Source organism: Zeus faber (assembly GCF_960531495.2).
Source record: "Zeus faber genome assembly, chromosome: 11".
NCBI classification, from domain to species: Eukaryota; Metazoa; Chordata; class Actinopteri; order Zeiformes; family Zeidae; genus Zeus; species Zeus faber.
Window position 1 is genome coordinate 8128026 of NC_137205.1, and position 13424 is coordinate 8141449.

The 13424-nt window shown below is 43.7% G+C and overlaps 1 protein-coding gene across 1 annotated transcript in view; it reads right to left on the reverse strand.

Moving 5' to 3' along the window:
* The window catches only part of LOC307236952 (cytosolic phospholipase A2 gamma-like), a gene marked incomplete at both ends in the record, with an annotated part of 19666 nt that extends 7684 nt beyond the window's left edge, over nt 1-11982 (reverse strand). Inside the window, 13 exons of the mRNA XM_080009546.1 lie at nt 5305-5403; nt 6940-7108; nt 7340-7511; nt 7611-7765; nt 7847-7930; nt 8272-8421; nt 8848-8997; nt 9951-10097; nt 10193-10298; nt 10547-10733; nt 11216-11358; nt 11527-11637; nt 11773-11982. Coding sequence (XP_079865672.1) covers nt 5305-5403; nt 6940-7108; nt 7340-7511; nt 7611-7765; nt 7847-7930; nt 8272-8421; nt 8848-8997; nt 9951-10097; nt 10193-10298; nt 10547-10733; nt 11216-11358; nt 11527-11637; nt 11773-11982 — 1883 coding nt within the window. The remainder of the gene's footprint in view (nt 1-5304; nt 5404-6939; nt 7109-7339; nt 7512-7610; nt 7766-7846; nt 7931-8271; nt 8422-8847; nt 8998-9950; nt 10098-10192; nt 10299-10546; nt 10734-11215; nt 11359-11526; nt 11638-11772) is intronic.
* Nucleotides 11983-13424: the final 1442 nt, after the last annotated feature.

The following is a 13424-nucleotide window of genomic DNA, read 5'->3' on the forward strand; positions in this document are numbered from 1 at the left end:
CCATCTCTTTCCCTGTTGGATGCTGCTCGGTTATGGGTTATATAAGGAGAGGCATATCTGCTCTTTTCTCTCACATACACACACACACACACACACACACACACACACACACACACACACACACACACACACACACACACACATTAAGAGCACCCTGGGGGCAAAAGGGCTCAATGATGCGTGGAGGGGACACAGCGCGGCATTGCTCTCTCTGTCTAACTGCCGATAACACTGTCCACTAGTGGCCAGATGCCGAATTCCCCCCCAATTATTCCACTTTCCTTTGGGCAAGTGAAATTTGTCATTTATTCTTGACTTTATTCAAGCATTAAGACGAGCTATTGAAAGTAAGAAAAAGGAGGAAAGAAACAGAGTTTCACCTCCTTAACAACAGGAATTCAAGCTAAATATTTCAGTCCAGACTGGATATCTATAAAGTGGTCTTCTTCTTTCGTATATCATCAGATGGCCAACTCAGTGTCATATAGCCACGCCCTCGTCTCCAGTCCTAGGTCAAAAAGGCCAGCTTCTGAGGGTGGGCTGTATAGGGGGCAGCTGGTGATTATGTGCTCGGCAGTCTGTTCAGGTTCGCCACACTCGCATGACGCACTGTCGGATAGGCCCCACTTCTTTAGAGAGGACTTGAAGCGCCCGACGCCAGTACGCAGGCGGTTCAGCGAGGTCCATAGGTGGCGTGGCATGTCTTCTCCTTTTACACCTCCTCCTGGGTCCCGGATGTATCGTTGGATGCGGGAGGGCGCAGCTGACTCCCACGATTGTCTCCAGGATGCTGCCAGCCAGGCGTCCTTGGACAAGTCGTCAGGGATCGACTGTAGCATCTCTTGTGCTGCCTTGTTGTAGGGATGGCGAGACTTGAGCCTGCATGGTGGTGCCGGTGTTGTTGTGGCTTTGTGTAGGATGTGCCAGTCGTTCTTCTGGGCTTTCCTTGCCAGGGCAAGGGTAGCTGCTTCCCGTCGGAGACTGGGTGGGGCGATACCAGCTAGGACTGGCAGGTAGGACACAGGGGTGGGTTTCAGACAACCAGTTACTATCCGGAGGGCGCTGTTGATGACAGTATCCACCTTGTTCGCATGTGGACTTCTGCTCCAGGCAGGGGCACAGTATTCCGCTACGGGTAGGACCAGGGCTTGCGTGGATATGCGTAGGGTCTGGGGGGAAGCTCCCCAAGTCGAGCCTGCAAGGCGGCGGATGAGCGAGACCCTTGCGGTTGTCTTGGCCTTCACTTCATCCAGGTGCTGCTTGTAGGACAGCGTCCGGTCCAAGCATACGCCGAGGTACTTGGGGGCTTGCTGGAACTCCAGGCGGATGTTGCCAACATGCACGTCCAGTTCCCTTCTTGCCTCCCGGTTGTAGAGGTGGTAAGCTGCAGACACTGTTTTGCCCATGCTGAGCTGAAGGTGCCACTTCTGGAGGTAGTCTGCCAGGATGCCCATGTCTCGGTTGAGGCCTTCTTCCATAGTGTTCCATGTTGGGCATCGAAGCATGATGGCCAGGTCGTCCGCATAGCCGTACTTCTTGGATGTTGTGTCTGGCAGGTCGTGAATATAGATGTTAAATAACATTGGTGAGAGGACAGAGCCTTGCGGGACACCGTTCTTCAGCCTTCTGAGCCTGCTGGTCTGGCCATCGCTGGTTTGTAGGATGAAGCTATGGTTAGATAGCATCTCCATAATAAATCTCACCATGTGCCGGTCCGGGATTGTTCTCAACAGTTTCAGGTGTAGTCCACGGTGCCACACGGTGTCATAAGCGGCTGTCAGGTCCAGGAATACTACTCCAGCTTTCTCATTATCTTGGAAGCTGTCCTCGATGTCCTGGGTGAGTAGCGTTACCTGGTCCACCGTTGACCTGCCTCTGCGGAAGCCGGCTTGTTCCGGTGGGAGTTGAGGGTCCACCACTGGCTCAATGCGGCTGTGGATCAGCCTCTCCAGAATCTTGTACGGGACACAGAGCAGGGATATGGGCCTGTAGGACTTCGGGTCTTCGGCGGGTTTGTTCGGCTTTGGCAAGGCTATGATGGAAGCACGGCGCCAGGTCTTCGGGAGCTTGGACCTCCGGAAGCATGATGAGAAGAATGTGCGTAGCCATTGAGATGTTCTTTCACTTTGGTGCATGACAAACTCTGGGTGGATATTGTCTCGACCTGGTGATTTGCCCAGCTTCAGTTTTTTAATTGCTGCCTTTAGCTCGGCTGCTGTGAAGTCTCCTGAGAGATTAGCATCAGCGCTGGCTGCTCTGGAGAGGGATGATACCTCACACGATGTCAGTCGTGCGAAGTTTTTGTCCGCATCAGGGAAGCGACCATTTTTCAGGAGCTGGGAAGCAATAGCATCTGCAGTCACTGGACACCTACGAGGTGTTGTTTTTCTCCCTGAGAGCAAGTTGATGGTCTGCCACGCCTTCCGGCTGGAGTGGGTGAAGTCGATGGATTCCGCTACTTCCGTCCACCTAGCCCTTCGGGTGTCATCCAGCTTCTGCAGTAGGGTTGTTGCTGTTGCGTCCATTTCTTCCCTGGTGATCGCCTGCTGGTGTTGGCGCAACAGGCAGCTGCACTCCTCATCCCAGCCCGGGATATAGTTTTTATTGTAGCCACGTGGGATGTTGTGCTTTGCTGCCCTTAGGAGGACTTCACAGTAGGCAATGTATGCAGCATCCACGTCTTCTGCTTCTGGGTCCATGAGACCAGCAGTTCTTCTTTCTGTTTCCACCGTAAACGACTGCCAGTTCGCCTTCCTGAAGTTCCATCTCCTGACCGGTTTGCCAGCTACCGGCTGTACTAGGGATGGTACTTTGATGATGGATGGCCGGTGGTGTGAGCGAGGGAACCTGTCCAAGACACGTCTCTCCGGTTTCAGGTCGTTACTGCGGCATATGACGAAGGCCAGATCTGGGTTGGTATAAGAGTTCCAACGTGCAGAGCAGAAGCTTGGGGGCTCCTTTGGGTCGTACAGCAGTAGTGCCTCAATGTTAGAGGCCCACTCACTCAGTGCTTCTCCATCCTGTGATGTGTGTTGGTAACCCCAATCCGTATGTTGGCAGTTGAAGTCACCTGCATAGATGGCAGGAGCAGTCACGGATGGAAGTGATGATGCAGTCAGCGCTGTTGGTGGGGGCTTATATACGTTCACGACAGATGTTTCTTGGATTTTAGTGGCCAGCCACTCGATGTTGCAGCCAGGTGGAGATTGGCTGGTGGCTGCCCAGCTCAAACCATCTCGGACGAAGGTTGCCATTCCATGCTTCTTGCTGTGGATGGATCCAGCGAGGGAGAACCCAGGAAGCTTGAGGTTTTCATCTGACACCCAGTGTGTCTCTTGCAGGAGGACCGCTGCCACTTTGTTGGAATCGGCGAGATGCCTGATGACTTCGAGTTTTGCGATGGTAAGGCCCTCGACATTGAGTTGGAGCACCGGCAGACCTTGGTTTTCGACGGTGGGGGTGTCCGCCTGTCCTAAAGAGGATGTTCTCTGCCTTGGTTTTGGCATTGGCTTGTACCTTGGTCTGCCAGCTCGATGATTCTTTGGCGACATTAGTTTCGTGAGTTGGTCTTGCACCATTTCTCACTACTCACAGGAGAGGCCTCGTGAAGGCTGTCGTCTTCTCCTCCTTCTAAAGTGGTGACACTAGGTGATGAAATGACCTCATCTTTGTGACTTCAGTTGGTTTTACCGCCATAGGGACTGATTGTCCGTGTCATTAGGATATTAGGATCCATTCCCTTTGTACCGCCGGTTGACCTCTAACCAGACACACACACAGCTCCCAGGAGTCAGTTACTGGTTAATGATTTCCTCTCCGTGTGATCCTGGTCAATACATAGGAGACAGCGATGGTAAGTGTGTGTGTATGTGTGTGTGTGTGTGTGTGTGTGTGTGTGTGTGTGTGAGTGTGTGTGTGTGTGTGTGTGTGTGTGTGTGTGTGTGTGTGTGTGTGTGTGTGTGTGTGTGTGGTGCACATGAGTCTATATCTTTGTGCGCTTGATCATGTGTGTGGGTTTTTGTACGCAGATTGTAATTTTGCACGTGACCTTTCTCTATCATATCTGTTTTTCATTTTGTGGTATTTTTTTCAGCACGTTTGCCACTTGGAGAATCGGTCAACATAAGGCTTTTTCCTTTTCATCTCGTCTCCTTCTTATTCTTCTTCTGACAAATCCTGGTCCACGTGTTTTGAGTCATTATTGGACTCCTCTGCCTCTTCGGTGACTCAGTCTCCACAGACTTCTGTTTAGGGAAAGAAAAGTAAGGTACTCAGTCTCTCAGGAGATGAAGGTATAGGAAAGCACATCTGAGCACGAGGGAGTTCCATCCATAATGAATGGTGCGCACACACATACACACACACACAAACACACACACATACACACCCACAACCACACACACACACACGCACACACACACGCACGCACACACAGACACACCCACATACACACACACGCACACACACGCACACACACACACACACAAGGAAAAACATACATATGTGTATGCACACACACTCTTACATACACACCATGCAAGGGGTTATTGAAGGCACACAAAAAGGTAAAACCCCACACTCACACACTCACACATACCCCTTCCTAAATTCATGTGATGTCATCAGGGCCCCCTGAGAGCAGGATGGAGTGATTGAGAGGAGAAAGGCAGAAAAATAAATTATCTGGTGAAGAAGGACAGTAACCCCCAGAGATCCCGATGAGCTCATCCTGGGAAACCAGGGAGTGGGATGAAGGCATTATGTCTGTGTGTGTGTGTATGTGTGTGTGTGTGTGTGTGTGTGTGTGTGTGTGTGTGTGTGTGTCTGTGTGTGTGTGTGTCTGTGTGTGTGTGTGTGTGTGTGTGTGTGTGTGTGCCCCCTAATACATTTAGTCATTTATTCTGTATATATATATATATATACTGTACATATATATGTCTATCTATATATTAGTATATATTATTATCATATATATAGTGTATTAAACATTGAGAATAGAATATTAATAAAATAATTCTTTATATAATAGATTCTATATATAATATCATTATATATATATATATTTCAATTTTTTTATATTTGTATGTTATATTTGTATGTCATGTTATCTGTATTATATACTGTATATATACAGTATGTATTATATGCATTTATGTTTGTATTATTATTATTTTATTATTTTAATTATATTTCTTATCAAATGTACACGCTTACACACTTAACCACGATGAAAACATATTTTGAATTTTAATATATAGAATAATTTTTTTACCTCTATCTCACTTTTTTTTAACCTTTTTTTACCTTTTAAACCTGCCCTGCCCCTCTGAGACAGAGGCGTTCACCATGAAAGGGGGAATGGGGGTGGTATCAAGTGTGTCCACCCAGCTCACCACCCACCTCCTACACCCACACCCACACCCACACCCACACCCACGCATTAAAAAAACTAAAAAAGATGATGTAATCACAATGAGACCCAGCTGTGGTTACACCCCTGTTCCGATTACCTATTAGACAATCAGTCCCAACTGCCTTATCAATAAATCAATGGCAGGATTGAGTGGTGCTGGGTTAGAATGCATTTGGGATAACAATGTAGAGGAATATATTGCTTTACATATGAAAATTAACCATGTATATATGTTTTTTTTTGTGTAAATGTATTCCTTAAGTAAAAATACTTAGATTAATCTACTTTGAGTATTTATTTATAAATTCTACTTATATTAATTAAACTAAAAGTAACATTTCTAATTTGTCTATATATCATTTTATATATTCATTATATTCCACTGCATTCTATCTTTAAAAGTTAATTTGTTGTGTTATTGTTTTTATATTTTATTGATCCCATTTCATAAGTCCTTTGTGCTATTGTACATAAACCTGATCTATAACTAATTGTATAGTATAGTATAGTATAGTATAGTATAGTATAGTAATTTAATAGTATATTTACATTTATTTGAAATTCCTGAATTACTATCATTAGAAGCCAGTGAATGTGAGGCTCATCAATACTAATAATTACAACACTAAATATTCCCCTTGGGTGTTTTGAAAATGAATATCTGAAGAGAGAGCCGGAAAGCATCATTTTCGAACACAGTGATAAATTCTCAGGCTAACCGTTTTCCTACGCGGGATCAATATCCAAAAATCCAATCAACACATTCTTTAGTATCAATAACTCATCACGACAGTCAACTTTAAATAGAAGATCGATATTTCTCACCGTGGATCAATAGGCTACTGACCTTTGAGTTACAGCCGGAGGGGGAGGCCAGATCCATTATCATTAAAATAGTGAAATGACCTTATCCTTTAGCCTGCGTTCACACAAACAAGCATGTGCACACATAAACACACTTTTGTTTTTGTTATTCAATACTTTATTATAATTTTTCGCTGCACCGTTCATTGCCCCCCTCAAAAAATGAAAAGATAAAATAATTACTGCACAGTATACATACTGGACACTATTAATCCTCTGAATAATTATTAAAGAATAGATGAGTCAAAGGCCAGATTCTCGAGATAGGCCACAATGAAAAAGTTGATCAAAACGCCATCGGTATGAGGTGCCATCTAGTGGTGGGTATGAGTGAATGCGTGCTACCACACAAGGAAAGTTATTGCTGCTACTACTAAATAAGGTTCGTTTCAAAATTAAAGCACATCTTTAGTAAGAAATGCTATATGAGTACTATGGTCTATATGAATGCTCATGGTCAGATGATGTGTTTTGTAGAAATCAACTGAAGGGAAAGCGAATACAAAGAATGAGAAGAAAGAACAAAACAGATAAATAGAATAGAAATAGAAATATTTCCAGTTTCAATTAATTCTATTGCGTTCCTTTAAATTATGCCATCCAACCTTTCATCGATGAGCGAAATTCATTATTCAGTCACCTATTAATTCACACACACCTACATCTTGTTCTGCCTGCGTTCAGCAGCCTCACGGATCTCCCTCAGTATCTTGTATTTGTTCCTCCTCATGTTGGCTTCAGCGATCTCCCGCAGAGCCTCGATCTTCTCCTGGCTATAAGGCGGCTGGAAGGTGGCGTACTCCACCAGTTTAGCCTGGATCTCTGCAGCGTCTGGAGCAAGAAGAGCGAAAGGATTATTGAGTGCATCTGTGTCAGGCCTGTGTGTGTGTGTGTGTGTGTGTGTGTGTGTGTGTGTGTGTGTGTGTGTGTGTGTGTGTGTGTGTGTGTGTGTGTGTGTGTGTGTGTGTGTGTGTGTGTGTGTGTGTGTGTGTGTGTGTGTGTGTGTGTGTGTGCGTGCTTGCATGCGTGCGTGCGTGCGTGTGTCCAAAGGTAAACACAGACCTTTGGAGTTGTTCCTGTTGAACAGGGGCATGTAAATGATGGTGGGTTGACTCTGCTCTCCCTGGAACACATAGAAGTCCTTTGGCCAGTCTCTCTCCTCCAAGATCTTGTCGTCTATGTTGGGGAAAGGCTTCCTCAGCCTGGCAGCATAGTCCTTGGCACGAGTCAGCGTCTGGGTCAGGGGGGGGGGCTCAGTTCAAATAAATGGATTTTGGATCCATTGTACTGTATACATCATAATATGCGATCATGCAAAGCGTGAGAGCATCACCTCAAAGGCCTGCCCAAGGCTGTAGTCCAAGGCAATGATGAGGTCCACATCTCTCTTGGCACCAAGGAACGGAGGGAAGGGCAACGTGAGCGATGACCCGGCATCAATCAAGTGGATGTGCTCTTTTGACCTGAGGCAATGCGGGACCCTGGATCCTCCACAGGAAAAAAAATCACAATATTTTAAATACTACAAATGGATAATAGATTGTGTGGCGGGCAAGTATTGTGTCTTACTTTGGGATTGATAGAGGAAGTTCTCCATGGTTCCCCACTCCCATCGTCCAATCAGGGGGAAGACTTTTTCAATCAACCACGAGACTGATATTTCAACACAAGTGACAAAGAAAGAAGTGTTCAGAGTTGCAAGAGCAAGAACAACACCAACACCGAGCCCAAAGCACCGCAGCCGCAGAAGAACTCCAATCCCACAGAGAAGCCAGGAGCCCACAGAGCAACACCCACGCACGTCACGAGGCATGCCAACCTGTCGCCAAATGCACAAGATGAACCTGCACCCATGAAGCACCCACACAACCCACCCCTATGCGCAGCCATAATCAGCTGCATCTGCAGGTGCAGAACCTGGGCCATGACAGGGGTGAGTGTGTCAATGTATAAATGATTACAAATATAACCAATAGGATATAAATAGCACTCACTGTACTCCTGGTGGGGACCTTTCTCCAGGGTCTTACTCCAGGCCTCTAACGGCTTCAGAATCTCCTGACTCCATTGGTCGGAAAGGTTTTTTTTTCTCTTCTCCGGGTCCTTCTTTTCCGATGAAGTGAAAGGGTCAACCTCTAGAATTTCTGGGGATTCACAAAAAAAAGAGTAAGCCATTGTTGCTATGATTCAGTGTTTCACACAGTATATGCATGGATTGTATAAATACTGTGTTTATACAAACTTGAATCATTTCTTACTTTTGTCAGAATGTAAATTGCTGATAGAGAGGTTTACTGGTCACTCAAATTTATTGTTTGTACCAAACTGGCCATTGTATATTGCAATTTCTTTTATATTTTATCAGTTGATTTCTCAGTTGATCTTATATTGCCATCTTGTAAAAAACGTTTTGCATTTTTATCTTAATTTTATATTGCATATTGATATACATTTCTGTAATATTTTTATTAATTATTAATTGCCACAATTTTAGGGGGAATTTTAATATTTCATCTTTCATGTCAGTGATCATCGTCTTAAACATCATTTTTCAACTCTTCTGTACTCACTCTCCAGTGTTTGTCGCAGGATTTCCAGCTCATCAGGAGCCGTGGTGTTGTCCTCGTTCTGGCTCATCAGTTCGACCACCTTCAGCAGCGTGTGGGAAACGCTCATGTAGATGTCAAGCCTGTCCCACACACTCTTGATCTCTTTTGGGGCTTTAATGCAAAATTGACATTATTGTGATTATTTTCACTAGTATTAGTAGATAATAATAATAATAATAATAATAATAATAATAATAATAATAATAATAATAATAATAATAATAATAATAATAATAATTATTATTATTATTATTATTATTATTATTATTATTATTATTATAACAATATTAGAAGTAGTAGTAGTAGTAGTAGTAGTAGTAGTAGTAGTAGTAGTATTATTATTATTATTATTATATCATCCTCCTCTCATCATATTATTTCAAAATCAATACGAATTTTACCATCTATCCAGAGATCCACCAAATTGTTATTATCTGTGAAAGCGGCGCCCACCAGTCCTGTAAACAAAGAAAACACACATACATATACACGCAATGATTTTAATAGGGTTTGGGTTGAAAAATAACATTACATTAACATTAAAAATAAAATTGAGGCAATGGTTCAATATATATATATATATATATATATATATATATATATATATATATATATATATATATATATATATATACACTGTATATACCCATATATATGTGTGTATAATATATATAAAAAAAAAAAACATTTTGTGGAACCAGTTGTTGGATGATAAAAAAAAAAATCTTTGAAATTTATTGTATTTTTATATTAACTGAACAGAACTATCAGTTCGGAAGAATCTGATGAGAATAGACTAATGATGAAATTACACTAACGTAGCATAATTAAGCCCATGGTTCTCGGACCAAGGAAAGGTTTTAAGCTGTCACCTTTCAGCCAATCAGGCAGGTCCTCTGTCAGTGTCATTTCTTCGGCAATGGAACTGCCGACTATGCCTAGAAGCACACACACACACACACACACACACACACACACACACACACACACACAGAAAGAGAGAAAGAATTTAAACCCACCCATGGAATTTGGGGCACATGATAATAGGAGGGGGGCAGACTCACCATGTAACTGGGCCATGTCCATCTCCAGCTGCGGCTCCACCACTCCCATTTCCTCTTCGTGGTTTCTGCTTCCCAGTTGAGAGGAATTGACGAACAGACCCAAATCCGTGAAGCCAGACTCGTGAGGAGTCACCTCAAACCATTCGGCTGTGAGAAAATAAATCAATCAAACTCATCAACTTTGTTTTTTTTCCCTGTGTGTATGTTTTTTTAGGTACCAGTGGATGTGTACATGTATCTACCTCTTAAATTGCCCCGCTGGTGGCAGTGTTTATCTATTGCGTTGTAGACAGGGTACGGATTAGTGGTGTTTCTACCAGACTGCTCCGAAAGTTTATTCAGATCCAGCTGATGAAAACAACAGATGTCATGTCAAAATGTAAAGCTTTGGTTTAAATCACACTTTGCAAAAAGGGACTGTATGATTATCCACTGATTAGTCTAAATCGTTGGTTTCCCATGTTGCTGCTGGCGTGTGACGTTCAGCTCAATAATAATAAAATAATTTAATTAAACCCAAATTGCCTAGAAATCGCTCAGTATCACTGAGACCTTCATACTGAGCCCTTCATTTCTCCAAGCTTTAAAATGTCTACCTGGTTCATGATGGTGGCAGAGGTCATTACTCCCCAGATGTCGGTGAGAGAGAAGTGTTTCACCTTCGATCTCTGTCTCAGCCAGGCCAGGGCCTCCTCCACGCTCGGTCCAGAATCTGACAGCACGGACAGCCCCCTGTCCATGTTAGAGCTCCAATCGGGGTCCCTGTACAGGGAGGCCATGGTCCTGAGACACAGAGAGAGAAAGCCAGCGAGATAAGTTCCTGTACAAGAAGATATTGTAGATAAATAGACAAGGTGATCTTTGTTGTGCTGAAGAGGATGTTATAGATCTGGTGGGGGACATGATGAAATACAATAATGTTTCATGAAGACTTTCTTGTCAGGACTGTCTCATGAAGACTGGCTTGTGAGCACTGTCTCATGAGGACTATCTCGCAAGGATTGTTTAATGGGGACTGTTTCATGACGATTGTGTTGTGAGCACTATCTCGTGAGGACTGTCTCATGGGAGCTATCCCATTACGACTATCTTGTGAGGACCAGCTCATGAGGACTGTCTCACGAGGACGTTGTCATGTTGACTTTGGGTGAAGAAATCTTGGACTCTCTGTGCACAGTCTTTCCGCATGTTTGAAAATTCCTGATAAAGTAAGTGTATCCGTGTTGGTGTTAAGCATGCAGTGAGAAGTGCTTGAAAGGTCTTACCAGGCAGACCCAGATACCCCGCCCAAGTACAGCAGAGTGTCCAGCAGGCCATCTTGTTCCATCTGGTGGAGAGAACCAAGCAGAGACACTGCAGCTCTCTGACCGCCTCCTGATCCCAACAGAGCCACGTGGGGGACTGAGTCCTGGGGGGAGAGGGGGGCAGAGAATGAGACCCTAATGCAGAAAAAATGGAAGACAGACTCTGACAGGGAAGGAAGGAACTTTAAGGAAGTGGACAAGATCGGACCGACAATTCTTATTTGAATGCCAAATGGTCAAAACCCATGTTTTGTTTCATGTATATCACTTACCAGCGTAGTGTTGATTCTCAACCTCCAAAGTGATTCCAGAATGCTCTGTTTTCTCTCCAGAACGTACTCCTGCTCACCTTTGGACAGACTCTTTGAGTATCGGACGTGTTGCTACAAAACACACAATGATCTCTTAATCATAGCTTGGATCTTTAGTGGTGGAAAAAAATTATGTCAAAGCTTCACATTAAATTGATAACTTTTAATAATACTGTAATACTTTTCTTTGAGGGTCAAGAGCCTTACTGTGATTGTCTCACCTCCATTGACGCATGCATCATGTTTGAGGTTGCTGGTAAGGGCCCCTGCATCTTTGGGGGAATCGTCGTTGTCCTCTCCCCGGTGGAGGCACCTGTGGACGGCTGCACTGTGTCCGGGGTGCTTGTTGCGGTCCCGTTTGTTCCAGGAGCGACCGTCGATGCCTTCCCCAACACGGGAGCTGCTACTGAAGCCCATTCTGCCACTTGGTCAACAGGTTGTCCCAAAAGTCCTTCCATTGAAACCAAAATACAGACCAACCCTCCGACCAAACCGGCGTTCATGCACCTCATGGCTGTGGAGGCCAGAGACTATTATTACTAAGACGGATATTCTCAAGTATTGAATTATTATTATTATTTTTTTTTAAAGAAGGCGGCAGGTGGTGTTCACAGGATCAAGAGTATCTTCACTGTAAATTTGCGGTCTCGCCAGCCGCTCAGCTCTAACTCCACACTCCCGTCCATTTTTTATACCCCATGTTGACATACACGCCCCGTTGACATTGAATAGATAAAGGCATGAGCATCACTGCATATCAGGGAAGAAGTACATTTTGCACACATCCTTCATGAGAGCCCTATATTTATCACAATGGAAGTGGTCAGAAACCATAGTCTGAGAGCTGAGTCTGAGATCTTTTATTATTTAGCATACTGTTAAAAAAAACACCACTTCCACGTTGCCCATTTGGAAGGGAAACTATGACACAAACCACCTTACTTCTTAAAAAGAATAAAAAAAGAAATACATTAGATGTATCTCCAGACCTATAAAAAAGATATGGGTTGTGTGGCCTTCTAATGTGAGGCATTATGTTTCTCCTGACAGCAGATAATAGAGCTGAATGTTATCTCGTAGAGAATGACCTTTATCTAGTTGGGGAAGAGGACGTACAAATAGTAAATGCTAAATTATGTGTTATTCACCATTTTCAAAACAATGATGTGGAAGCAGTTTATTTCACAATTAACAAACTTTTGGATTTCACAGGGAACCATGGTCTTGGTTCCCTGTGATGGGAAAAAAAAAAATTCTACTAATTTACTTTACATTTGGTCAGTTTTCTGCTCAAAGACTTCAACAGCAACTCCTTAATCGTCCTTGTTTATGGAACAGGGAGTGATTTCCTCACACTCAGAAAAAGACCAAGATAGCGCAACCTGCACACACACACACACACACACACACACACACACACACACACACACACACACACACACACACTCACACACACACACACACACTCACACACACACACACACACACACACACACACACACACACACACACTCACACACACACACACACACACACACACACACACACACACACACACACACACACACACACATACGCACATCTGACCTGGTCACTCACAGATACAGTATTTGAATGGGGCTGAGTCTTTTTCATGGGTCTGCGCTGGGTGTCATTCTGGAATTTTTGATTGGAATAAATGGATCAGAGATACATATTTAAACCGATAATAAGGCTGAGAATAAGGAGAACTTTGAGAAAGAGCACACTGTTGTGACTTATTATATCGACTATCTATTTTGAAAAACGGTCAGATGCTATCATATTGTACTTTAATCTACTATAACATTCTGGTACAAAAACTTTAGTTTCAATATTTA